The following is a 26,393-nucleotide window of genomic DNA, read 5'->3' as shown; positions in this document are numbered from 1 at the left end:
TTACAGGTCCACACACCTTACCGCCACGTTCCCACACCCCCTTCATTCTTGGTGAGCCACTCCCTGTTGTTTGGCATTTCCCTTCCACGGGTAAAGTACCATAAAAACAACCCCCGACCTCCTCAGCGGTTCTGCATGGTAACCACAGCCGCCCACGCGGTCTCGAGATGAGTGCGAGGGGCCGGTTACCCCTTCACCCTCAATGCAATTACCGTGAAAACACATGAAAAATATTTCACACATACACACTTGCGTACATAGGCACACGAGTGTACATGTAGTGAATAACTCGGAGACGATAAGACTTGGAAGCACTTCTTTATTAACGAGCACCATCGGGGTTAACAAACTTAATATTTAGTCCGTCTATTGTCGGCGATGTTACTCAGGCAGGGCAGTTGGTAGGCTGCCTGACGAGCGGCGCCCCGAGAAGGTAGAGACAGAGACGACGACGAGAAGAATGGTGAAGACGAAGAGAAGAATGTCGACGATGGACTTCAGCAGCACGACAGGGATCTCACTCCAACAACAGCCCCGAGGTGTCCCACAGGGGCCCCTCTGATACTGTCAGCGTGGCCTGGCTCCGCCCCGGCCACGCCCCCTTTCTGTAGCCTAATAGCGGGTTCCTGGTGGGCCCCTTCTGTGACCTTTCCCCTAGATCCTTGTCTTGTGTATATCCTGGCCTGCTGACGTGAGGACTGCCGTACGCCTCAGATCTCCTTTTCTGCCAGCAGCCAGTGCTATGCCGCTACATACATACACAGCAGTGTACAATCAGACACATGAGTGGACATACACACGGGAGGCCGTCTGCTACAGCCTGGAAACTGATGATCATCTTTGCTGTCTTACGGTATTATAAATCACGCTTTCAAGATATACCATTCAGATGATTATGTAACGTTCATGACAGCAATTATAATAATTTTGGTTGATTGAATATAACAAATCACCGTTGTTGTCGAGATGCACCCTTATCAACACGAGTGTCCTTAAATAAATTGATGAAACAACGTCGACACAACAGTTGAATGCAAAGTGCGTGAAAGGCAAAGTTAAGAATAAAGGATATATGGATCCTAGGGGAGAGTATGAGAGATATTTCACAAATAAGAATGAGTATCCGAACCAGTGTGCTGTGGTAAAGGCAAACAAATGGATGTACGCACTTGAAAAAGGCGTGATGCACATTAATACAACGAATCCATTCACAACACTCATTGAACACACGATGCTCCTTGATCTTCAATAACGTGTACCAAGAATTATCAAGCTGAACTTGAGGCCAAGCTGAGCATGAGGCCAATATTCTCAATATTATAAGTAACGAGCTAAGTTATCCAGCTTCGCATGGGTCTCAGTAATCAAATGTAAGAGTAATGTCTTGGCATGTTGCCTTAGAATGATTTAATGCTGCAAATGAAGTCGGTAAACGTGTATTTTGTTACGGTTGTTTTTATTGTGTGATAGTCACATAACTTGTTTGTTTGATATGAGGACAGCTTTAAAATGTGTTAACATTGGAGAGCTTCAGGATATACAATATTGGATGTATTGTCATCTAGTGCCAATATGAATTTTTTTCGCATTGCCAACTCTGGAGCGACCAACATAGAGTTGGAATGAGAGAAACATGGGCTTATCAGGCTTAAGCTAACAACTTTGAGTGATTGACCCTGTGCCTTGTTGATGCTTAATGTAAAACTGAGCTGGACAGGGAATTGAAGGAGTTTAAATTGAAAGAGCAGGTCAGAGGTAATGGCTGGAATGCGTGGAATTAGTCCTGCTGCATGGTCAGTCATGATGGTCGATTAAATTACACGGGGCATCATTTTCTTCACAGATAATCGCGTACCATTGCAAAGTGTTGGTGGGTCTAGATTCCTAAGAAGCATGATGGGTGTGCCAATATTGAGGTTGGGTTTGTGTGGAGGCACACCAGGTGGTTGCAGAGAGTTGAGAAATTCTGTAGGGTAATTGGCTGCCTCATTAGTGTCCAGTACAGTGTCAATTGACCTGTATGTATGAGAAATACCTGGTAATTCAGAAAGGAGGTCGTTGTTAGTGATATTCACAGCGCCATTTTTTGGTGCGAGGATGCCTCTTTTGCATAGCCAATTGTGGTCATGTAAGTGGCGAAACATCACCAAAGACAACTTATCAAGTTACTGAAGTGTTGCAACTGTTGTGCCAATGTTGGTCAGAGAGAAACTTCTATCTGCATTGTCATTGCCCGTTTTGAGCAGACTTACAGCAAACTGTGGCTTTGCCAGTGGTCCTGGTAATGTTGCAGGTAGGTGCCTCTGCGTTATCCAAATTAAAGTTCAATTTGAAGACAGATTGAGCTGTTCTTCAATCCTGTCAATAGTGACAGCAATGTATAATAATGCAACTGTATTGGAGATAATGTTGCTCTGCCGGATTTTGGCCAAAAGAAGATTTATAAATAAAGTTTTGCCAGAAATAAAATGGCACCACTGGCCGTGAAAACAGCAATAATAATCTTGTTGAAGCCTTCTCTGTGGCTTGGAAGCAGACTTTGCTCATGCAGTACGATGTATTCAGTAAGCTGCTGCTTGTTTTAGTTGGGTTCTCGCAAAAGGCTATGTGGCACATTATTATCTTTGTTTTGTTCTGGTTCAGGAAGGGCAAAAGTTTAGAGGCTAGCTCCACCTAAATCCTGAACTTATCTTCAATGATAATAAGAGCCTGATTGAAGATGGCATCATTGTAGTGATGTAGCAGGTTTGGATTTTGCACGTGCCTGGTGTAGAATGTCCTCTGCCAGATTCTCCTTGTGGTCGTGCCATAGTTGCAGAGGATTAGACACGGCACATGTGTGCAGCATGATGGCAAATAGGTTCCACACCATTGCTGGTGACAGAGTTGCAGCTGCCTCGTCCAAAGTGCTGTTCCATTGCTCATCATCCTCTAGCAGTCCTCGGAGTTGGCAAGCATATTGGTAAGTATCACAGATGGTGCCATCACCTATTCGCAGCTCTTCAAATGACTTAGGCCGTTTGGCCTCATGTAGAAGCAGTCTGAGGTACAAGCATTTAAAATTGTTGGGATGTAAGTGTAAACACGGCCAAGTGCTTCACTGTTTTTTGTGGGTAATTTAACACATTTTGTCCAATATTGCGGTGCACCTACTTTTCTCGCAACATTCCATGTATAGCACTTGGGTACCTCATGATGAAGCAGTGTCTGAGCAAAGCATCATCCCTACAGTGAAGGAAGAAAGCAGTGAGAGTTGTGTGTTGTGGGACTTGGGCTCGCGTATGTGCATGTGTCCATGAAGAAGACTCTTTTCCTATTCTCAAGGTGCACGCTGAGACAAAACACAGTGGGATGTCGCTCGTGAATGGGGAAGTTGAGGATTCTCAATATGGCTTCATTGGTGCTGATGTCTACCAATTCAAAGTTGTTGAACCTCATGATGCACTGTGCCATCTGTTGTGAGGCCCAAGATAGCTATGTCAGATCCTTTGTTGACATACTTGCACACAAGCTTACCCCGAGCTCTCAATACTGATGGTGCATTGTCTTTGAGGTGTGCGCCTTTTGGAGTCATCTGGTCCAACACCATGTGAGACTGGGTACTAAGAAAAGTTGTCTCGAGTGTGTACCAATCAATTGCAAGGACAGTGCATACATTATCAGTGTTGTCTTTTTGTTTGCATTTTGACCGTAAATGTTGCGGTTAATGCAAGCATGATCCCTTGTAAAAAGGTATCAGTTTTGTTGCCAGATAAAAGGGTAAAAACATTATATCTTGCTCCTGGCAAAGGTCTCATAATAGTTTTATTGTTCAATACCTAGCTTTATTAAAATATTTGCATTAGCGTAAATTGCCTTAATCATTTCAATGTACATCGAGTTTCTCAGACTAAAAAGGTAAATGTGTAAAATATTCGTCTGAGTTTGCTTTCCCTACTGATTGAAGCACGGGTTAGGAACACTGGCTTGTCACATGTGGCATAACGTAATGGCCATTTAAACATCAATCAAAGGACGTCACAGGGGATCATCGTGAAGGTGACTGGGCCCAGCAGCAGCGCGTTCACCACTTGTTGAGGTTGGCGGTTTGCATCCGGCAGGCCGTCCTGTTTATCACTGCGGGTGTATGCAATATTACGCCTCGTCTGATTCAGAGTGGACGTCAAAGATCCCTGACGTCATTAGAAACGAGCCAGCCATTGTGTCATGTAATTCGAGGACAATGTAATACAATCGACCTTTTTGCATCGCGACTTTTCCCATGACGTTTTCGATATATTGCGGGGTCGGCATAAGAACATTTTATGGGAAATTTTGGGGAGTTTTGCGAAGGCCACAGACGACACGCGAAGGCTAGCAGACGACACACAAAACGTTTAGTAACTCATAAATGCATAAAACATATGTACAGTACTGTATAATATTAATGCATTTGATCTTTTAATACCATAAATATACCCACATTTTTTAAAAGTAATATTTTGAAAAAGTTTAAGTTTGCGAAAAGAACGCAAAAGCCAGTAGACGACACGCAAAGGCTGGATATGTAGAGATAACTTAAACCCCCCGGCAGGAGGTGCTCGCTCCACTCACCAAGGGGACCAAAACATTTTACGTTTTTTTTCTAGATCGCGGGGGGCCTGCGCCCCCTAACCCCCGCGATGTGGAAGGGTCGACTGTAGAAGTGAGGGAATTTCAATGGCCCTACCACAATAATAGGTAATTTGCAGCTCTGCAATGTATTGTCAAAAAACCCTCACGAGGGAAATATTCAGAGTTCCAACTTGGGTGCATTGTTCACAAACTCTTCCATATTGATCCCGCTGCACGCGACTTGCTGATCGACTGTGGTGCACCTGGTTTATACTGCTGATAATTGAAGCTACCATTTTACCTAGGAATGGAATAGAACCCATGCCCCTTGGATTGCAAGTCTAGTGTACGAACCATTGCACAACAACAGTAACATTTTGACAGCAACTTCATTTACCCAATGTAGCTGCGATGAACTGCCAGCAGGCAGTGACGTGGCCCAGCAGTCGCGGTTCATGGCCTTGTTAGAGAATTGCAGATTGAGCCGGGCGACCTGCCAGCATTATAGCTGCAGTGTTTATAAACCGTAAATACGACTCTGTGCCGTCCGCTTCCCTGGACATTAAATATCCCCTGGTATCAATCAGGAGCAGATCATTGTGTGCCAGCTGTTTTGTTCACATTCCAAGTCTAAAAATTACCCAAAAAATACCAAAAAAATTACACAGTAACATCACCCCCTGCTGTGAAAATATTGCAACCTGTATCTGTGAAACAGTGCCTTTGTGATAGCCGTGATGTGTGCATGACAAGTGTACTAAATTACTTCTGCTCAACTTATCCCCAGTCAAATCTTGACTTAAAGCTTTCGTGACTGCAGGAATCCATATTCTTTGTGTCGCTTGTGTTGCAATGACAAAACGCTGTAGTTTTAAGTTATTTTTTCTTTGAACCTATCTACGTGACTTCACCCAAAGACCCAAAGAATATTGTCCCCAGCCCTGCTAGGGTCAAAAGTGGGCAGCATTGAGCCTCTCAAGATGGCTGCTTCTGACTGTCCACCAACAAGGTCAGCAGTTTGCCAATGCAAAATAATCGATTACCTCTGCAAAGTTATGACGATTTATGTACGTGGATTACATCTGCATCACAACCCAAGCCTGTGATTTTGGCAGCCTTGAATGTACCTTGATTAGTCACCTGGCCATGGTAGCAGACTACAGTACTGCAAGAAATTGACACGTCGGCCAAGCAAAAGCAAGACAGTTTCCAGTGTGTTTCACCTACACAACGTTGAAGACAACTACGAGCTCAAACTGCATCTGAATGCCCGGTTGCTAATGTATGATGCAGAGCCTTTCTTCCTTGGAGTTATGTTGGAGAGGAGTCTGGCATTCCTTCAACAGCTTAAGGTATCCAGAAAGTTGTGCTCACGGCACAGTCTTCTAGCACGGCTGGACGCGTCAATCTTCGGCACTGTCGCCCACACACTACGTAGATCAGGTCTCATGATGGATTTGCAGTGAGTCCACCTGAGTCGCAGACCTTGTTCCATAGAGGCACCACATTTATCTGTAACACGTATACACAAAGGGGTAACTGCCCCTTTACCAGATACAGCCTAGGGTGGTGACCACCCAGGCAACTACACTATACATAGGAGTTACAGCTACGAAGGGTCGGACCCTCACTCGGGCCCCCGACCACGTGTTGAAGCCTTGTAGGATGTAGAGCTTCCAGCTTGTAGAATGCAGCGACCCCAGTCCCTCCGAGGGACCCACCTTATATCCTCCCGGGTCAGGGCCGGCTCCGCCCTCGGCCCCATCTACCTTTGCGAGCATTCTAGCTCGCTCTTAATCCCCCTCGAGAGCTCTCCCCGAACACGTGATCACCCTTAAGCCCCCCCACCTGGGACCCTCTCTGTGGACACTCCGGATCACGTGTCTACGGGGTCAATCAGAGTGCCGTGGGCCAGGGCAACCCTGTCCCGACATTCTCCCGCTCCCCCTTGTGATTTTTGCGTGGTGTCTGCGCTATCCCAGCGCTCACCAAGCCCCGCTAGGGCTGGTACTACACCCACCTATGGGGTGTACGCCATAACGGTGCATCGCACGCCATGCTCTGCTAGAACCGGCCTCACACAGCCACCCACACGGTCCATGATGTAGGAACATCGCATAGGACGGCCCTTCTGGGCCAGCACCATACAGTGACATCCCCGATGTCACTACATATTGGTAACGGTTTGTACAAGAACTTGAGTAAATAGAAGATGGTGGGGTATTCCACAGACAGGTAGTGTGAGGGAAAAAAGATTTAAACAACATTGGGTTCAAAATTCCATGGGTAATGATGTGCTCTAACTACTGCACCACATTTTTCCTGCACCCCAGTTAGAATTGCTCAAAAATGTCCTTCAATTGTGGGTAGGTTTCACGGAGATTCCACAGCACCATCCATAATTGTTTGACATGTCTTTTCACGCAAACCAGCTCCAGCATGTATTCAGTCGCCTTCTCGCTGCCTTGCCACTGCTCCCTTTCTTTCGCTTCCTACACCGACACAGGCACAAAGCGTGTTGCTTAGAACAGGGCGATGTTCCAGGCATTAGTAAATTTTCAGATCCACTGCCAGGCTACTCTGTGTGTGTTTCAGTTAAATGGCAGTGCTAATGGCAAAGGTTTGACTTCGTTTGATGCTTGTGCATCGATGACAACACAATCCGTTGATGATGTTAAAATTATCCAACTGGGGGCACAAATCAATGTGAGCAAGAGTTTATTATAAAGTTTCGCTGCTATTAGGGACTCGTCTTGAAGGATGTTGGCCAAATTGATTAAAGAGTCACCATAGAGTTGGAGGCAGCTAGTGCCAAAAGGCTTCACTTTGCATCTGGCCTCGCTGACAAGGCACCTCCCCATTTGCGATCCAATGACGTCATCATGCGTGAGGTTATCTCAGAATGTTACCCATCATGTGCCGTGTGAATTTTTTTTTATTCTGCAGATAGGAATGTGATGTTATTTTTTATAATGAAACACTTCCGAGGACACACGTTAGACATGTTCATAGAATACTTGGATCACCTACATGGAACATGTTAATGAGGGCCGTCGTATCTTCATGTTAAGGGCAGACTGCACACCATTCTACTCTCTCACCTTGTAATTTAACATTTTCAATTTGATCCTGATCCCCCTTTAATTACTACACCAGACCATGGACATACCTGCACATTCAAGTAAGTGAATATATTTCGGCTCTGTAGTTGAGACAGCAGGGGTATCACGTTGGAGTGCAGTGCCTGGATCAGCTCCCGTTTATAAGATCGAATTTTTTCTTGCAGCGAATAGTTGGTATACGTGTTCAGAAACAAGCTCGTCTTCTTGCAAAGCCTTTTGAAAAACACTGCAGTAAAAAAAGACAAAGTTAATGCTGTTTCAGCCTTAGAGATGGACAAGTTGAGGTTGGAGTGCTTTTGGAGAACGGAACTCAATCCTGAAAAGTAGCACCCATTTTCCTGAAGAATAACAATTTAATTAATTGTACATTACCTGACATGACATGGATCTGACACATGGACATAGACAGAAAGTGGAACACATGTATGCATATTCTTGGTTCTTTCGGTAAAGTCACGGAGATAGAAAATAAAAATAATAAATGTAAAATTAAAAAAATAAACTGAAAATAACAAAAGCTGTGTATGGTCTGAAAGACGTTCAACATACATGTATGCGTATGGTCCGAAAGAAGTTAAACATACACGCATACAATTTTGGAAGAAGATGCAATGTTTTAGACTGCTGAGAAAATTAATTAGGCTTTGTTGAGACAGGTCACTAGGAGGATTGGGAGCCTGGTGGTGGAGACTAGCGATGGAGTGGCAGACAGAGGAGGGAATGCACCAAAGGGTGTGCACAGCGTTGAGTTGGAGGCGTTGAATTGGCTAAGGTTCTGGAGCTATATGGAATGTATCACATGACTATGTGGATTAACAGTGGCTTGGGGATGCATTCATTCAGCAGTGGATAGAATATAGGTGAGGATGCCTCATAGAAATCGATTACAGGGCTATTAAGCAGGGTTAAAACTGTCGACTCGTTGACAACCGACTCCTTCGTGAGTGTGCTGGCCACTTGGTCACCCAGTGTTCAATTGGCCGTTATTTACATAAAAAAGCAGGAAGGCGTTTAAAATGTAGTAATTTCTCACCAAGAGAGCCCAGCCACTGCGTGACTTCAGGATACTTGTCCTGCACGGCTTGCAGAGCAAACAGCAGCTGGAGGCAGTCGTCATTGCCTCTGGATATGAAGTAGTTGAGCAGTGCCTCTGCAGACTTCTCACCATTATTCATGCCCTTGGCTTGAGTGAAGATCTTATTGCGAATTTGTACTCGACTCGTCAGCTGCAGCAGGAGATGTCGGGGGTCTTTAGCGATCCACAACTTCAGATCCAACTTCTTCTCTTTAATGGACCGCACGGACTCACCTGTGACAAACAGAACTTTGGATGCATTTTACATTTATCTTTTCATATGCATTGTCTTTTCGTTTAACTATCCTGTTATTCCAAAATGTGCCAAAAGAATAAAGGAGCAGGCAACATTTTTTTACTACAGTATTCAACCATTTTGAAAATAAACATTGGAAAATTGTACAGTTGTACAGTATCCGTGCATATGCACGATGTATTATTAGTGTGGATCATACCGTGCTTCTGAAACCAGCTCTTTAGTGGCTCGTAGTTCCTCCTCACATAGTAGAGACCTTTCCACAGTTCCCACAACGCCGTCTCTTCTTGGTTAAAGAAGTGATCTAGTATAACATCCACACACTCCTCTCCATGCTTGTTCTTGGCTGCTTGGCAAACTTCGTGTGGAATAGAATGTGATTCGTCAAAAAATTTCAGGAAGTGCGATGTATCCACTCCAATCCATTCCCTGAAATTCCCCTTGTTTTCTTGGATGAGTTTCAATGTGTCACTCTGATTGTGGTCGTGAATTAGAGAACATGGGAGTTAAGTTTGTTATTTATATATGCAATGGATTCCAAAGCATGCTTCATCCTAAGCATATATACTAAACAAATGAAGAGTGTTCAATGTGCATGCAAACTGCATCTAGTTTACCTGAATTCCATTTGAAAGCACATCAACACGTGGCACACTGATTCCATTGCTCTTTGTTTTGGTACTACCTGTGAATAAATACAATACTACTAGGTTACCATTGATTAAAGTGGACAGTTGGTATGGTTAAATATTTTCTCACTTCATAGCAGCAAATTACCTTATTAGAACTGAATAATAATGATGATAAACACAGAATGTGAGACACTGAGATGAGAGTGATGGAGGATATTTACATTACAAACTTTATAAAATGTTCTACAGACATGAACAGGAATTTAGTTTGAACAATTGCAATAAAGATCAAGATGTCTCTTGATGCTACCACGCATCCCCAGTACATTCAACCCTCTGCCAAATCATGCAGTTGCTACACAGTTGATAAGCGACCTCAAGATCTGCTTAAACTTTATCTCACTATCTACACGTCGGTCTTCCCTTTGTTGTTACACTTCTGGAGACCACGCCAATGCCTTTCTGAACGATTGGCCATGACCCATTGTGTACACACGTCCCACTCAGCGCAAACGTGTTTATCTAACGATATCTAAACCGCTTACAGATCATGTTCTCTTGCCAACTAATGCATTGCTTATGCTATCTTTTCAATACCTTTCTAGAATCACTCGTACATTTGTGATCAAATTGCAACATAATCTTATTTTCAAACTGGAAGTAATGTTTGTCATCACTATCATGGTGTGGTTGCTGGGACATGGCATCACGTGGTAATTGCTCCTTTTCCATTGTGTGCACGTTCCATTGGCATCTGAATCTCATCTGCCTCTAGTAAGCCACATTACCAAGGCTCCCAGTGCCCTGTTGTGGACAACATTGTCTCTCGTGATCATCATCTGTATGAAGGTAGAGTTAAGACTACAAAAATGTCCCACACTCATGAAACCGATCTCTGTAGCCATCACTTCCAGAAAGGTCACTCATGATGTTGCCCATCTTCCACAACAAGGACATGGAGTTGTTTTTCTGGAGAGCAGAGCATTCTCAACGACCAAGGAAATCTCACTTCTAGACAGTGCTAAACCGAAGTTAAACATAACTAAAATAGAAGTGTAGCTAAGCACTGTCTCAACAGGTTAAAAGATACTCAAGAATATGCTAGCCTGCAGAAGTATATTATTTGGGTCTCTCGGTAAAGTCACGTAGATACAGTAGGTTCAAAGAAGATAACAACAAAAATACAAGATACTACGACGTTGCGATCACAACACAAGCGATCGTCATCTTTTTTTTCCTCCTGATGACAATCGCTTGTGTTGTGATCGAAACGTCGTAGTTTTTTGTTATTTTTATTATTTTCTTTGACCATATCTACGTGACTTGACCAAAATACCCAAATAATATGAATTCCTGCCGTCACGAAAGCTTTAAGCCAAGATTTAGCCTGCAGAAGGATAGCGTTATATGGTCACTAAAGCTTTAAACTAAGTGTTACAATTGGTATAATAGATTTGTTGAATATTACACGGGATTTTCACATGTATATATGCCAAGCCACACAACTTATCAGCTCAAATATGTATTATGTACATTTTATCAATCTCAACGTGTGCATTAGATATTTTTTGCAAGTAAAAAAAATTGTTTGGATAAAACTACCACGTTCTTAAAGTCAACTTTGTGTCATTCATCCATGATTAAACCAAAGAATCAAAACTTTATAGGATCTATGAATGACCAAACATCCACAAACTTCATGAGTAGTTGTACTGCATAAGTATAATGTGGGTTTACTCTCCAACACACCGGTGTGCTGAAGTTGTAACGAATTGGCATGTTTTGTAAATGTGACAAACCTTACTAAATTGGCTGCATCGGGTGGTGGCAGGTTTAACGGCACATTTATATCTAGATGATCTAACCCAAAAACCTCAATGGTCATGATACCGAGCTGGATAAGGTGACATTGCGTGTATGACTTCCCGAACATTGTCTTGATGATGTTTGCTGTTTTTAATAATGTTAAATCGAATTGATGAGTTTGGTCTTGAGGATTGCTCTACAACTTATCAGTGAGATGAATCAATAATAATTGGCATATTAATCGCTAGTACACAGATCTAACGACACAGATTTGGTGCTATTATTCCGTGGCCCAACCCAAAAATGAATTATGAATCATGATGTTGCAAAAACCTACGTGTTAAGATTACAGGGCTGCTGTGGCAGAGTTACGATTGTCTGCTTGTCCTCCAAATTATCATCTTTCCCGTTGTTTACATGAAAGAGGTGTAAGGCATTTTAAATAAAATAATAACTTACCAAGAGAGCCCAGCCACTGTTTGACTTCAGGATACTCATCTTGCACGGCTTGCAGAGAAATCAGCAGCTGGAGGCAATCATCATTGCCTCTATTGATGAAGTAATTTAGAAGTAGCTCTGCACACTTCTCGCCGCCATTCATGCCCTTGGCTTTAGCGAAGACGCCATTAGAGATGAATGTTTGACTCTTCAGATGCTCTAGAAGATGGTGTGGGTCCCTACTGATCCACAGCTTCAGAGCTGACTTATTCTCTCGAATGCACTGCATTGCGTCACCTGTGATTGACAGCGTTGAATAAATGTCACGGGTATTTTTTTCATTGCTCTTGACTTTTACCACAAGTGTGCTAAAAGAATCAAGAGGCGAAGCAGAGATGGGTTCATAATTGTACTCAAGCATTACGGCGTTTAACATGAAGCTGTTCAGTCACATGCCACTTGGTGAGTGCCATCTTGTTTTGTGGCACGGAACATAACTGATTAATTATTTGAAAGGGCAAGCACAAGCTGCAAAGTTGTACGGAATCCAAGCATATGAATGACTTTTATTCCTTGTTCCTTGTGTAGTGATGTTAAATGGATCACTATGGCGCGTAGCGCCAAGTGCTGCAGAAATGGGCACAGAGCCTCACACACCATGCAGTACCACTCAATGCGCCAGGGCATGGTACTGGGTGCTAGCAGAAGGAAGCCAGATGAGTACTACCGACAGAGTAGGGGATAACAGCCTCTGCCAGCGCCGCAGGTAATCGCCACAGAGTCGGTCACTGGGGGAGTGTGGTGGGGGTGGCTGGCGGCAGGGGGAGGGCATGCGAGGACGAGTCACCCCATCAGCGGGTTAAGCACGTGATGGGCTGGGGTGAGGAATGTGGGCCAAGGGTGAACGACGGGACACGGAAAGAGGAGCTGAGAAACGTCTAGAGAGTTCCCGAAGGGGGCGTGGTTAAGAGCAGAGCCAGAGAGGGAACAGGTGTGGTGTAATTCCAGAGGTAGGCGGGGCCGAGGGTGGAGCCAGGCCGCGCTGGGAAGGATAAAAGGGGAGCTCCGATCGTATAACGGGCCTGTCTGCAGGTAAAGTGGAACCCAAGTGATATATCTACGTCTTTGTCTTCGACATCGTGGGTCAGGCAGCACGTTGGTTGCTCTGACCCGATTATAGTTATCCTGTATGCGAGAGAAATAGGTGTATTGTGGTCCTATGTGTAACAAGAGAGATAGGTGTATTTAGTCTCGTGTGTAACGGTGTTGCACGAAGTGTAGAATTAACGTTGTTGCATCATAAATCGCGTCTCTGAAAAGATTCACTACAATTGAAACAAAAGCCATACAAAATCAATTCACTGCCAGTACGCAACTCTTGTTATAATGAACGTGGGTCATACCTCGGTTGTGAAGCCACCTCCACAGCTGCAAATAGTGCTTCCTCACAAAGAAGAGTGCTTCCCACAGTTCCTTACAGCCTGTGTCTCCTTTTTTTAAGAAGTGGTCCAGTATGTGCTCCACACATTCCTCTCCATGCCTCTTCCTGGCTGCGTTGTAAACGTGGTGAGGAATCCACTCATAGTCCTTGAGATGCTCCAGGAGGTGTGAGGGATCTACTCCGATCCAGGCCTTGAGATTCTCTTGGTTCTCTCGGATGAGTTTCATTGTTTCACTCTTCTGGCTCCCCTGTAGTGGAGAACACGGAATCTGATTAATGAGGGATGAAGCCCACAGCTGTCCTTGTGAGTAAGCCTACACAATGAATAATGAATGTTGGAGTCAATGTGTAAACATGCTGCGTTGATTGTACCTGAACTTCAATGAACACAAGAGCAGCAAGTTCTTCGCCTTCATCATTATTCTTTCTATAAGTAGTGCCTGTGAAATAAATGCCGTAAAATTAAGTTACAAACGATTCACTTAATACTTCATATGGTTGATAATTTCCTTCTGGTAGCAGAGCAAAACATTCAATTATTGGAACCCATATTCAATTCAAAGAGGTCATTTATACTACGAACATTTTAATACTGTTTTGAAAATGTCACAAATAAGTGGCTGCAGTGTTGCCGAATGAAAAGTAGTATTGAACGTTAGTGTCCAATCAGAAGTAATCAGTAGGAAACAACTAAAATAGAAGTGTAGCAGAGTGCTGTGAAACTGCAGACCAAGAAAGCAGCAAAGTCGTTCCCCACATTGTGCTGATGGACGCTAATCAGTGTCCCGGTGTTAAAAAGCATTTTCAGTGTCTCCACCACAAATTGATTTTCTCCCGTTCCCTTGCCGTTTCCACTCGACTCCTCAGCAATGATCTACGTTCATGATTCCCTGTAGTAGCCTTCTGGCTTATCTCTACACCTGCCACTGCTGAACAGTTCTTCCGAATATGATATTCCTTGTATCTTCCTAAACAAATATTAATCTCACGTTATTGCAAGCATCATATAACCATCTTCTTTTCTACCGCAATTCCATGATCTCTTAGTAAAGGACAAGTAATAAATATAACCTCATATAATACGTCTAACCGGTTTATCTGAGCAAATGTGTAAAGGGGTTTTTTTAAAGAACAAAGCCTGTTGAAAAATATGGATTTGGGAACCTCTAACATGTTGTCAAAGGTAGGAAAATTTTTGATGGCCACCAAAAATCTCAGCTCATAGTCAACAAACATAGCTGTCCATAAAAATAATTTTGGGTTAGATTGATATAAATGTTTCGTTAAACCCGACACCTGACACAGCCAATTAGCAAGGTTTAAGTTCACAAAATATGCCAATTAGTTACTAATTCAGCACACTGCTGTGTTGGACCTTAAACCCACAATATTTACAATTTGAATATGACGTTTCGCTGGTGATTACAACCAGCTTTGTCAGGTGATCATCAAAAATTGTGAAGAAGTCTTCCTGTTTCAGTCGTAAAGAGAGTAAATGTGAAGCCATCATTGTGAGCATATCAGGTGCCAAGACTATAGGGGGTTTAATGTAGTAATATAAATTACAATGGATCATGTTAACCTGAGAATATGCATTACCAATTATTAGTTGGGTTATTCACAGGTAACATAGTGGAATGAGTTTATGTTCACGTTGTTGTCCCTCCCCGAAACCTATGATTAGGATACATTAGATCTGAGATTATTCATATTGATCGGGAAAGCCTACGTGCTGCTAAAATGTTTATATTGAAGGTTAAGGCATTCATTTCCTATGAAAACAAATATTATTTATTGAAGAAAAATGTCCAAATATATTGGAGGCACAGACATTGTAATTCCGGAACACACATGTCATAGTGGCAGAACGATAGACAATTACAATTTTCATAATATCTGGATTTGCAAGTTAGTAACATTTTAAAGGAAACTTTTATGATGGAAACATTAGTCAAATTGTAATCTCATCTAATATTCTAGGCCTTATTAGATTCCTACAAGTCTCCAATACATGAAGTGCTCTCTCAGTTTGTATCTGATTCTTCATCAGATCCTGCATCATGTTACTATTTATACTTTCTCTTGGTGAACACTATCACTGAGCGTGTTTGGTAGAGGTGCGCTTGTCTATTGGAGTGATGAACAGTTCCCTCAAGGTGAGCTGCGATTAACTAGACGCTGATCAAGAGTTAACTGCATTTGTTTTGAAAGCGTTTAACATCGTAAAAAATTCTGGTAATTTCATTGGCAGAGTATTGAGTGAGATTCATGTATTTTGATTTAAAGCTTTCGTGAATGCAGGGATTCATATTCTTGGTTCTTTCAGTAAAGCCACGTAGAAGGGAAACAATAAAATAATAAAAATAATAAACAATACAATTCTCACGACGTTTCGACTGCAACACAAGCAATCATTTTGCTGTGGTTTTCACACTTGATGATGCTTGCTTGTGTTGCAGTCGAAGCGTCGTGATAATTTTATTGTTTTATATTTTTATCATTTTATTGTTTCCCTTCTACGTGACTTTACCGAAAGAACCAAGAATATGAGATTCATGTCGTTGACTAAACTACTGATTGTGAATATGCACGCATTAAGAACTCAGGATTTGGAGTCTTGTTTTGTGGCACGAAATTGAGATTAATGTTGCAGTGGCTGCAAATATACAACAATTAAACTGATGCAAGATGGCTCATTAAGTTCTGGTCTCGCATAATGAGATAGTAGAGTACATGGGTATGGTGTATTTTAACAATCAAATATAGGGAACACCTTACTCTTTTGTGTCAAAATATGTATGGTGAGAAATGACTAAACAATTATCTTATTATGTAACAGTTAGTCTCTGAATATCATTACTTAGAGCATGCACCTGGAAGATCTCAAGCGGTGTCGCCATGGTAGCATAATAATACATTTTTATAGATTCATCCCGTTTTGGATATAATAATGGAACACTATACTTACCATAATGCTCCGATGTTTTTTTCAAAGTCAGCCATTTCCGTTTTGTCTTTAGTAGAAAGAGACTAAATGCAGACAGTACCAGTCCAAGGATAGACCCCAAAACTATAGCTGCTGCAGGTGCAGTGTAGTTTCCCAAAGGATGAGAAACAAACATCTGTCAAAACCAGAACATTTGAAGTCTAATCCACACTTGCTGATAACACATATCAGATCACATTATGTGTACATTTATTATTCGCACCATTCTTTTTTTGCAAGACTCTCATGAAGGAAGGTGCGGTGTTTCATAGACACTGTCTGCAATACGTTCTCAATAGGGAGCGAAGCTGCTATGTGGCTTCATGCACTTAACTCAATTGTGGGTACAGTAAACACTCACTATTCGCGAGTTCTGAATCCGTGGGTTTCGCGAGTAACTAAATGTATAATGACAATAAAGCCTGCATGCGGTGTGAGTGGACTATTGGCCATGGGAGATAATGACAGGGGAATCAGCCTACAGTGTGAATGCACTGGCGGCCACGGGAGGTAATGACAGGGGTATCAGTTGAGTGCGAAGGGACTGGTGGCTACGGGAATGATTGAGAAGGGAGCATGGTCAGGTCACGAAAGAGGACAGTAGAGTCTGCTGTGGAGCTAGCATCCAGAGTGAGCGAGAATGATCGAGAAGGGGGGCGTGGCCTCGGTTTGTATATAAAGGAGATGCTCAGGAGACTCGGGGCTATTGCCTGATGTCAAGTGAACGTGTCTTGAATAAAGTCCCATCTCAAGAGAAGTGTGCCAAGTTGTCATTACAAATGTGTAATGGGTTCAACTGAGTCGCAGATGTAGACTTTGGAGGCAATACATTTATTTAGTTCCAACACATGGGATAACTTCCCCTTAACAGAATAACAACCTTATGTGGTGACCACCTGGCTAACTACACTCATGATTACGTAACTGCTACTATGGACCGGGACCAACGACTTCGGCCCGGGTCCACGTGTTGGAGACTCATTGGGCGGAGATTGTAGATGAAGGGTTTTTTTTCTGGATGAACAACAACCCTGATCCCTCTTGGGACCCGACTTATATTCTCTGAGTCATGGCCAGTTTCGCCCTTGGCCACGTCCACCTTCCAGAATTATTGGGAGGTTCTGGGTCCCAACCATGTGACCCCCCCTAGGCGCCTCTTGGGGACCCTCTGTCAACGTAGCCGGTCACGTGTCCTCCGGGGTCAACCAAAATGCTATGGCCTCACACAACCCTATCCTTCAGTCGGCACCCACACACCCTATCCTGCAGGGTTGGCATTGCACTTAAAGCGTGGTGCCATCCAGGGCTCTTATGCAGCACACACCGTGCTCCTCTAGGGCCGGTACTGCACCCACAGCATTGAGACATCCAGTAATGTCACTACAAATGTATACTAATTCCCTATTCGTGACCCACTGGACTTCAGTATTTGCGAGTGTACATGGTGCCAGACCACCAATGCAGTGATCCCACTAGGAACTCGCTATTGTGCAGGTTTACTTTATACTTACAATCCACTCGTTTATACATTTAGGTATGAACAAGTCGACTGAGTTGCATAAAATGCAGGAAAGTGTTGTGGCTCGTGTTCTAAAAAATCATAACTGCGCATTGCTATCAAACACCTGCATCTACTGAGTCAACCTCCTAAGCTCATCAACATCACCACCACCCTCCATCAGAGTAAAATCATCATCCAAGGTAGTTACAAAAAACACATGGTTGTTTATAACTATTTTTTTTCCAGGTAAGGCCCACTTGTCAGATATGACTTGGCCACAAATGATAGCTCAATGAAGTGGCTTATCGAGGGGTAATTTAACGCAGCCAAATCATCTAAATGCATGTTTCTAAATATGGAGGCGAAAAACCTGAGTACCCAGAGAAAAATCCATCTGACCACGGGGAGAACATCCAAACTCCAAAAATACAGGTGTCTGGGTTGGGATCGAACCCCCGACGTTACGTATACCAGGCAAGGAACCACTGGGGTGACCACTCGTACAATGAACGTCACCCCATTTTTCCAATTGGAACTAGGTTTCCTCATGAGCGAATTCTGCAATCGTGTGCATTTTCAAGAACAAATCCCTCGTGAATAGAGAGAGGGTTTTTCTGTGTACCTCAAATTTTGCGTAATTGGAAGCCAACACACTTGGCACACTCTTTTAGGAACAATATCACGGGATCTCTAATGTTCAGTGTGAACAATATGCAATGTAGTATTTATGGATAATATACCCATAATATTAATTAATGTGGTTGCTGGATTCGAACCCTGAACTTCTGCAACGACGCATTACCACTTAGCCATTCAAATTAAGATTGGCGTGAGTTGGTGAGGAGAGGCGGTGATGTCATGAGACGTCGGGGTGGTGAGTAGAAGGGTTTATGACGCCACGCGGGATTTGGGTGCAGCAGGGAGAGGGGGTGAATAATTGTCATTTCTTTTCCGCATACTGTTAACAGAGATAAAAATCTATATTTCTGTATGAAATAATCAGTTTACGAAATCATAAGAGTCTGTACATATTTGCCATCTTCTTACCATAGACATTCTGCGGGTTCCTAATAGTTAAATAATAGCAATGCTCACCTGATTTAAATAAGGCATTCCATACCCAGCGTATGCCTGAGGTCGCTGCATTTTGGTTCCACTGATTCTGCTACTGATAGTGATAAAGACGATGCTAGGTATGATGATGATGCTGTCTCAAAGTTGTGAGTTGTAAATGAAACGTGCACAATGAATCCTGTTTTGGATTTCACCTTTCAAGAAAGATAATTTTACAGTTACTCTTGGTCATATTCACATTCAAACACGAGTCTGTATTTTGCCTTCATTCCTATGCAGCGAGCGTCTGCTATTTCAGTTACCAGACTGTTGTTGCTTTGACTGTCAAGATAACAAATCAACGTCTCTACTGCATAACTGATGGCACCGGTTACAGTGGCTGGTTAGCTCACCTGTGTGTTGATTTTCATGGAGACAAATCCCTGAGCCAGGGTCTCTCTTGAGCCCCTGAATGCACTGACACACGGTGTCCTGGGCCACGGAGCAGGTGTGAGCCACCTCCTCATCTGCAATGAGAAGCATCACATCAAACCACTAACCTCTCCATTCAAACCAAAGTAACTTAAGTAGTTTTGTTTTGCATCATCAGTCACTGAATGAGAGAAAAAAAATGGTTGCCAGTTTGCCTCACAAATAGAAATATCTATAACAATAAGCATACCATTTAAGACTGGGAAAGAAAAGTAACCACGCTGTACTTGCAACCCATAGGTCACTGGTAACAATTCATAATCAATGCAAAAACATAACGCCTCTGTCCACCCAGCACAATGTCATGTATCGTGAAACATCAATCTATTCCCACATTGACCATTCAACTTAAGCATTCTTTCCCGTAAAAATACAAAACTGATAGGCTGGTGTCTCATGCTGCCATGCTTGGAGTTACCATTGAGAGGTGGAAGACCTCTTCCAAGACGTCTGGGCAGTGTGGCAGAGTCGGTCAAATACCCTCTAGAGGGGATGTCGTGGGCTAGAACAAAATAGTATGGTAACCTCTTCCCAGATATCTGGTCTATGTGGAAGAGTAGGCCAAAAGTTCGGTAATTAATTGCGAAAATAACTACTGGAACCTTTGTCGTAATGCAGACGACTGTGATTTGACCAATGTGAGAGGTTATAATCATATTATCGTATATATTCCTGAAAAAAAATCCCCTGTTTTAGGTTGTTTGGCCATACTTCACACGTAGCAGGTTAGTAAAGGTGAGGAACATAGATGTGGGAGAATAGTACAGTACAATTGAATTTGCTGCACTCTCTAGTACATATCCCCGTCGCGGTCCATATCACGAGTTCTATGCATGATTGACGCCAATTCAAGCACTTTTCAGCCTGAAACTTGTTTAGCTTCTGTTATATGATGAGATCAGGTACATGCCCGATAGTTTAATTGACAGGACATTATTAATTACGACAGATCCTAGTCTGTTTGATATTCTGTTTTGTTTTCTCACTGTACACTCCAAATATAATTTATCTGCCTTATTACAATATGATGACACAATTGGAATATGATGCATACAAAAACACACAATGCAGATATGGCAGTAACCTACTTGCTTTGCTGTCATTTACCTGGGCCGCAACTACTGCACTGTGCACACTTCTCTTCATGGTTGACTCTGTTCATGAAGCTGCCCTCAGGGCATAGATCACACGCCGCTCTCATTTTATCTGCTAAGCAGTCGATCTCCTTGTACGTTCCTGGAGGACAAAGCAGTGTGAGCAGGCAAGAGATAAGACTTCACTTTTAAATGGGAGCTGGACTAAAAACGTCCAACCAGGAACTGATTATTTGGGAGATAGAGACAACAGACTTTAAACACGGGCCTTTTAGGAACAATGCATCAACTCGAAGCAAATGGCTCTGTTTTTATTTATTTATTACAAAGTAAAGTTCCTTCCTGCATCTGTAGTGGGTCAACCTGGCCATAAAACAGGCACCTGGGTACCACGCTGTTTGTTTCACACAGCAGTAGGGGTAGGGCAACGGTTCTCAACCTGTCCGCAAAGCCGTGGGGAGTTATCCATGGACTTCTGCTGTTTTGAATGTTATCGTGACAATCAAATGGCAAGGGGAGGGAAGTGTTATGAGCCTGGATGGCCATGCCTGTGTTGCTTTACCTGCAGGGCACAGCTCACAACAGATGCCTCGTTGCGATTTGTAGAATCCATCATCGCACTCCTTGGCAAGAGACAACTTCTGCAGTAAAAAGATCTGCAGAACAGATCCATACGGAGAGGTTGGGCAATTAGGGGGAGGAACTGAACAGCAGTAAGACCCAGCTAAACGAATTATATATATGCAGTCTGCTTCACTCACAGTGGTCATTCAAGATGCCCTGACATTCGCACCTTGAATTAGCACGGTTGGCTACTTAGGGTGTTAAATAAATTCAACCAACATACATAATTTGAAAGGAGTCGGCCATTGTATGCCGTATCACAGTCCAAATTTGCCTGCAATTACTCAATTGGGGAACAAACCAATCATCGCCCCTGACTGACATATGAATGCCCATTTGCACGCCAGGTGCCGAGTTACCTTGCCTATAATTTGCACTCCTGTCGTGTTTTTCTCTTACTTGCAATTTCACGCCTGCTCATGTCACAGCTGGTGGAAGGGCCTCCACTACAAGGAGCTCCAGGGGGTATTTGTCGACTCTTCCATGCTGACCAAACGTCTTGGAAGATGTTGGGAAATTCCCAATTCAACTCGTCACATCATCTTATCCTATCAAGGATGTGTATATATTGTCTTATTAGTAACTTGAGACCTGACGATCAGACTTAGCTGTGATAACGGCCAAATCGCTCTCCGTGGTGCAAACGTTAAAAAACTGCCACTTTTTTCAAATTGTCTTTGCTGTGGTTTTCACACCTGATGATGATTGCTTGTATTGCAGTCGAAACGTCTTGAGAATTTTATTGTTGTATATTTTTATTATTTTATTGTTTCCCTTCTACGTGACTTTACCGAAAGAACCAAGAATATGTGATTAACTCAATCTAGATATGAAGCTTTTGTGGCTGTAGTAATCCATACTCTTTGGATCTTTCGGTAAAATTTTTTTGCTGAAGCAAAAAAAAATAATTGCTGTGGGTTTCCCACCTGATGATGATTGCTTGTGTTGCAATAGAAACGTCGTAATTTATTTTTTGCTGAAGTGGGAGAGAGAGAGAGAGTTGGCGTGGTAAGAGGTTATATAGGCAAGAAAGGGGGAGGAGCAAGGGGGGAGAGAGAGGGGTGGCTGACCATTGTTATAACGCTGTGGGCTTGCATGATATTGTTTTTTCCGAGACCAAGGTACACTGCAAACCTTTTGTTCATGAAGCCATCCAGATATATAAACATAGACATAACTTCAACCGAGAAGATGGATACAAATTGAGCAATCATTGAAAGGATGTTATTAACCAGGTAAAACCCTAACTGCTTAGTATTGTTTGTCGTCTATCATATCTGCCGGGTACTACTACACCACGCAGTTCTTGCCCTACCCCACACCACCACCTCTCCCTCTCCCTCCTTGTTCCTCCCCCTTCCTTATCTGTATAACCTCTTACCACGGCAACTCTCTCTCCCACTTCAGAAAAAAATTATTGCTGTTTTTCCCACTTGATCATGATTGCTTGTGTTGCAATCGAAACGTCGTGATTTAATTAATTTTATACCTACGTGACTTTACCAAAAGAACCAAATAGTATGGACCCAAGTATATTGTTTCAAATCTTTTTGTCTGTGTGCAAATATATGGATCTCGATATGGTAATACAGATATAAGTTTGGTGACCAGGCTTGAGGATTCGGTTTAACCGCAGTTGGCGGAAACCTGGAGTCGAACCCAGGACCTCATTAACTCTTTATTTAAATGAGAAATGACTGAGATCACCGTCCTCACCATGAGCAGGAGTCTTACTCCCATCGTGAGCCCCGCTGGGTTTCTCCGCGAGGTTCTGACACTCCTCTTTCCACGCCACAGACTCTCAGACTCCTCCGTCCCTTGTCCAGTTCTTGTCCAGCTCAAAATGTGAGTCCCGAAAGTGCGACTTCCATTTACTGGCCTCGACATTATGTGGTGTTCTTCGCAAGGATCTGTTGAGAAAAAACATCACTCTGGATTGTTATTCTGAATTAATTATTATTATCCGGAAGATGCTTAATGGTGGTTTTAAATTATTGTTTTTTGAGCATATGACCAATGTTCCAAAAGGGAACTGAGTGCTCCACCCCAGATGTGAAAACGATTCCAACTGTGGCTGAATTTGTGCTTTGTACAGGAATAATTGTTTTTATTTAAAAATAGAAATTGGCACACAAAGGAAAAGCAAGCTACTTTGATGCCTTGTATGTACATATGTTGAACTTCTTTTTCACCATACATAGCCAAACGTGCTAATCAGAGGTGAGAATGTTGTGACAACCATATTGCCGGATACGATTATTGTTAAATATTATGGAAGGGACTGTCATTTCTGAAGCTACCAGTCTTGCTTTATATCATTGACTTCACTTTATATTATTATCAATGATATATTGTCATAGCCAAGACAGACTGCCATGTCCATTATCTCGCAAGCTCTTAGGCACAGATGCCATAGCCCTTGCTGCACTGGGCACAAACTTCGACATATTTTTCAATCATCTAAAGTTGATCGCAAGTTATTGATGGATATTTTGACCGCTCGAGACTTCAAATAAATCTTTAGAAATCCACACATAAGCAATTTCCTCCTGAACAATCACGCAGCAGATGCCACCACCCTTGATGTGCCCTTATTTGTAGCCGAGTGTGCGATGACCCAAGTCCAAGATATATAGGGATTATCATGGATAGACCTGTGACCTTAAAGGCTCCACATGAAACAGCTCTGTGAAAATATCAAATCAACAATCGCCCTGCTAACAACACTTTCAGGAACAACATGGGACGCCTCAGCTTATGTGCTGCGAACTGCCGCCCTCTCACTAATCTACTCCGTGGCAGAGGCAATGCCCTCTATCCTAGTCCAGGTGCATGTACACAACATGGTGAGATACACAACTAAGTAACACAATGAGCATCATAGCTGTAACTCTGAAACGGACACCAATCCCCTGAATTCTCTGTTCAGGCGAACATTCTGCCACCAAACATCTACATGCAAACTGCAAAGGGGTTTAAACTTTTTCTTACCAATGACCACAAATTCAATGTTACGAGTGATATTGTCTATTTTGAGTGTCATAGCTCCTTGTAGATATACCGAAAGTCGGAAAAACATCAGATGATGGTGCCAAACAGCACTAGAATGGGATCGGGAAACAGAATTTGCATGATAAGAATCAGCAGAGCTGAGAATGGTCTTGTGAAGCCGTCGGATATTTTGCTTCCAAGGAATTGACCCAATCACGTAGCAAAGTGAGAACACGTTAATGCAGGCCAAAGAGGAAATAACCCTTGCTTGGGCAAGGAGTGACCCAGGAACATTTGTGAGACGGAAATTTACGGACGGGGTCTGGCATCAGCATCTCCAAAGGACAGAGCAGAACAGGATATGGAAGGGAGGACCGATGGAAAAACACCATAAATCACTGCCCACCCGAGGGCAAATAAAGGGCAAAGAGACAAGAATGTCCCTTTCCGTTTCAACGACTGTCTGAATTAATAAACCTTGGTGCCTAGAAAGTTGAAACGTTTAAAATGAGAACCACCGCACATGAAACATCGTAAACATTGTGGTACTACATGGCAATCTAATAATATGATGTATTGTTACATGACAATACAGCACAGAGTCAGGAGGTTTTGAGTTTGACGAATTGCATGTTTCATTAACATCCACTTATCCATATATAATTGTCATGAGGTCTGGATTAAGCATATGAATTTGATAATTAATTATGGAAGTTCTTATAGGAGCATTAAACTGAAGGATCATTCAGAATAATATACTTTATACGAAACATGCCAATTTTCCACAGCCAAAAAAAGTATATTTAATCAAGGGGTATAACCACAGCCAGACCCGACCGCCTTTGTCTTCCCATTGACGATATTTACATACTGCACCAGGTATTTATATTGATACTAAGTCGACCTAGTTGGGGTGGTGGGGAGGTGGACCAGGACCAGTTCAGATAACCGCCACCTTGTTGATTGTGAATGAGAATTTAACTCAGAAAACCAGGCTCAATAGGAAAGAGGACAAACACATGAACACCCAGATAGAGACATTTCACAATGAAACAGACGTTCTAAGGCACACACACACCACATCTAGGGGCTAATTGGCATGAGAATACAGACATCACAGGGGCAATTAAGTGGATCTGTGTTCACACAAGTCTTGGGATTACTTCCGGAGTGAGTATGATAGTGGTTATGACATCAGGTGCCAGGATGTCTGCTGAGTCCAAAACCAGGGATGAACTCAGACTGACCGAATGGATGCACCGCGTGCGCAAAGGAGGGAGGAGCTTCGGGCCTTAATGTGTCTTAGGAAACTAATTAACTAAGCAAAAAATTATAATATAAACAGCACACAAAATCATACAAACCAGTCCTGCAGAGGCAGACTCGGGATTTGCCCTGGTGGCTGGAAATATAGTTCAGTTCTTGATAATGCAGACTGAGTATCGTTGTAAGTTTTCTTTTATGTTTTATTTATATTTTTAGTAATTTGCAGAGTCAAGGACTTCGATAAGATCTACTAAGAGGTGTGATAAGTTACATGGTTGAGGAAAATTGTTGATTAGTTTATTTTGGCAAGAGATCTTATACAGTATTCCTCATGCTATTATTCTGCGAAGGGAATTTCTATACAATACCGTACTTAGCTAGAGGTGTCTGGGAATTGTTGGCAAAACGCCCAATGTGCAGGCTGCTGCATCGCGTAAGACCTCTGGGAGGGAACCACAACAGGAGCTCGCCAACCAAGCACTACCAAAGGGCTGCTGCAAGGCAGCGTACTGGGTCAGCGTGGCCGCAGCATGCTCCAGCTACAGATCGAGCCTGGCGTGCAGACAATCTGTGAGCACTCAGAGCATCAGCTCACGGCTGTCTGGCAGCATGCTGACTCGAGAGCCACGAGCGGACTTCAGCTGTGGATCCAGCCTGCTGTTCGACACATCGTTGTGGGACTGGAAGTATTTTTGGACTGAAGAAAGGAGACACAAGATGGAACATTAACTTTACACTCAACATTTTTAACTGTACCTTGTAGAGTTTGTGGGCCAAGAAGAATCTCAGCTTGCATGCATTATACGTCATGACAAACAGATTGTGCATTATTCATAATAAAGGTTTTTGGGTTAGATCGCATTATTTATAAATGTGTCGTAACCCTCCACCACCCGACACGGCCAATCAGCAAAAAAAAGTGTCACGTTGACAAAAGACAAATAATTCACTACTTTAGCCCACCGGTGTGTTGAAGAGTGAATCCACAACATTTACAGTTTGAGTACGACGTTTCGCTGGTAA

At 42.8% G+C, this 26,393-nt stretch overlaps 1 protein-coding gene across 2 annotated transcripts in view; it reads right to left on the bottom strand.

Moving 5' to 3' along the window:
* Window positions 1-301: 301 nt before the first annotated feature.
* The window catches only part of LOC142907795 (uncharacterized), a 41,668-nt gene continuing 15,576 nt past the window's right edge, over window positions 302-26,393 (bottom strand). The window contains exons 2-14 of one of the 2 annotated variants that reach the window (XM_076057599.1): window positions 22,830-23,023; window positions 21,052-21,145; window positions 20,503-20,631; window positions 19,317-19,430; window positions 16,332-16,442; window positions 13,736-13,803; window positions 13,326-13,611; window positions 11,944-12,219; window positions 9,664-9,731; window positions 9,246-9,519; window positions 8,749-9,024; window positions 7,763-7,941; window positions 302-7,085 (exon numbers count right to left, since the gene is read on the bottom strand). In XM_076057599.1, the coding sequence (XP_075913714.1) occupies window positions 6,927-7,085; window positions 7,763-7,941; window positions 8,749-9,024; window positions 9,246-9,519; window positions 9,664-9,731; window positions 11,944-12,219; window positions 13,326-13,611; window positions 13,736-13,803; window positions 16,332-16,442; window positions 19,317-19,430; window positions 20,503-20,631; window positions 21,052-21,145; window positions 22,830-23,000 (2,205 nt within the window). In that variant the 5' untranslated portion in view covers window positions 23,001-23,023 and the 3' untranslated portion in view covers window positions 302-6,926. The remainder of the gene's footprint in view (window positions 7,086-7,762; window positions 7,942-8,748; window positions 9,025-9,245; window positions 9,520-9,663; window positions 9,732-11,943; window positions 12,220-13,325; window positions 13,612-13,735; window positions 13,804-16,331; window positions 16,443-19,316; window positions 19,431-20,502; window positions 20,632-21,051; window positions 21,146-22,829; window positions 23,024-26,393) is intronic. The other variant, XM_076057600.1, reaches the window with a different exon arrangement.

Source organism: Petromyzon marinus, chromosome 83 (genome assembly GCF_048934315.1).
Source record: "Petromyzon marinus isolate PM22_M1 ecotype Great Lakes invasive population chromosome 83, UKy_Petmar_22M1.pri1.0, whole genome shotgun sequence".
Taxonomy (NCBI): domain Eukaryota; kingdom Metazoa; phylum Chordata; class Hyperoartia; order Petromyzontiformes; family Petromyzontidae; genus Petromyzon; species Petromyzon marinus.
Note: the sequence above shows the minus strand (reverse complement) of the source record. Positions and strands in the feature narration are given on the sequence as shown.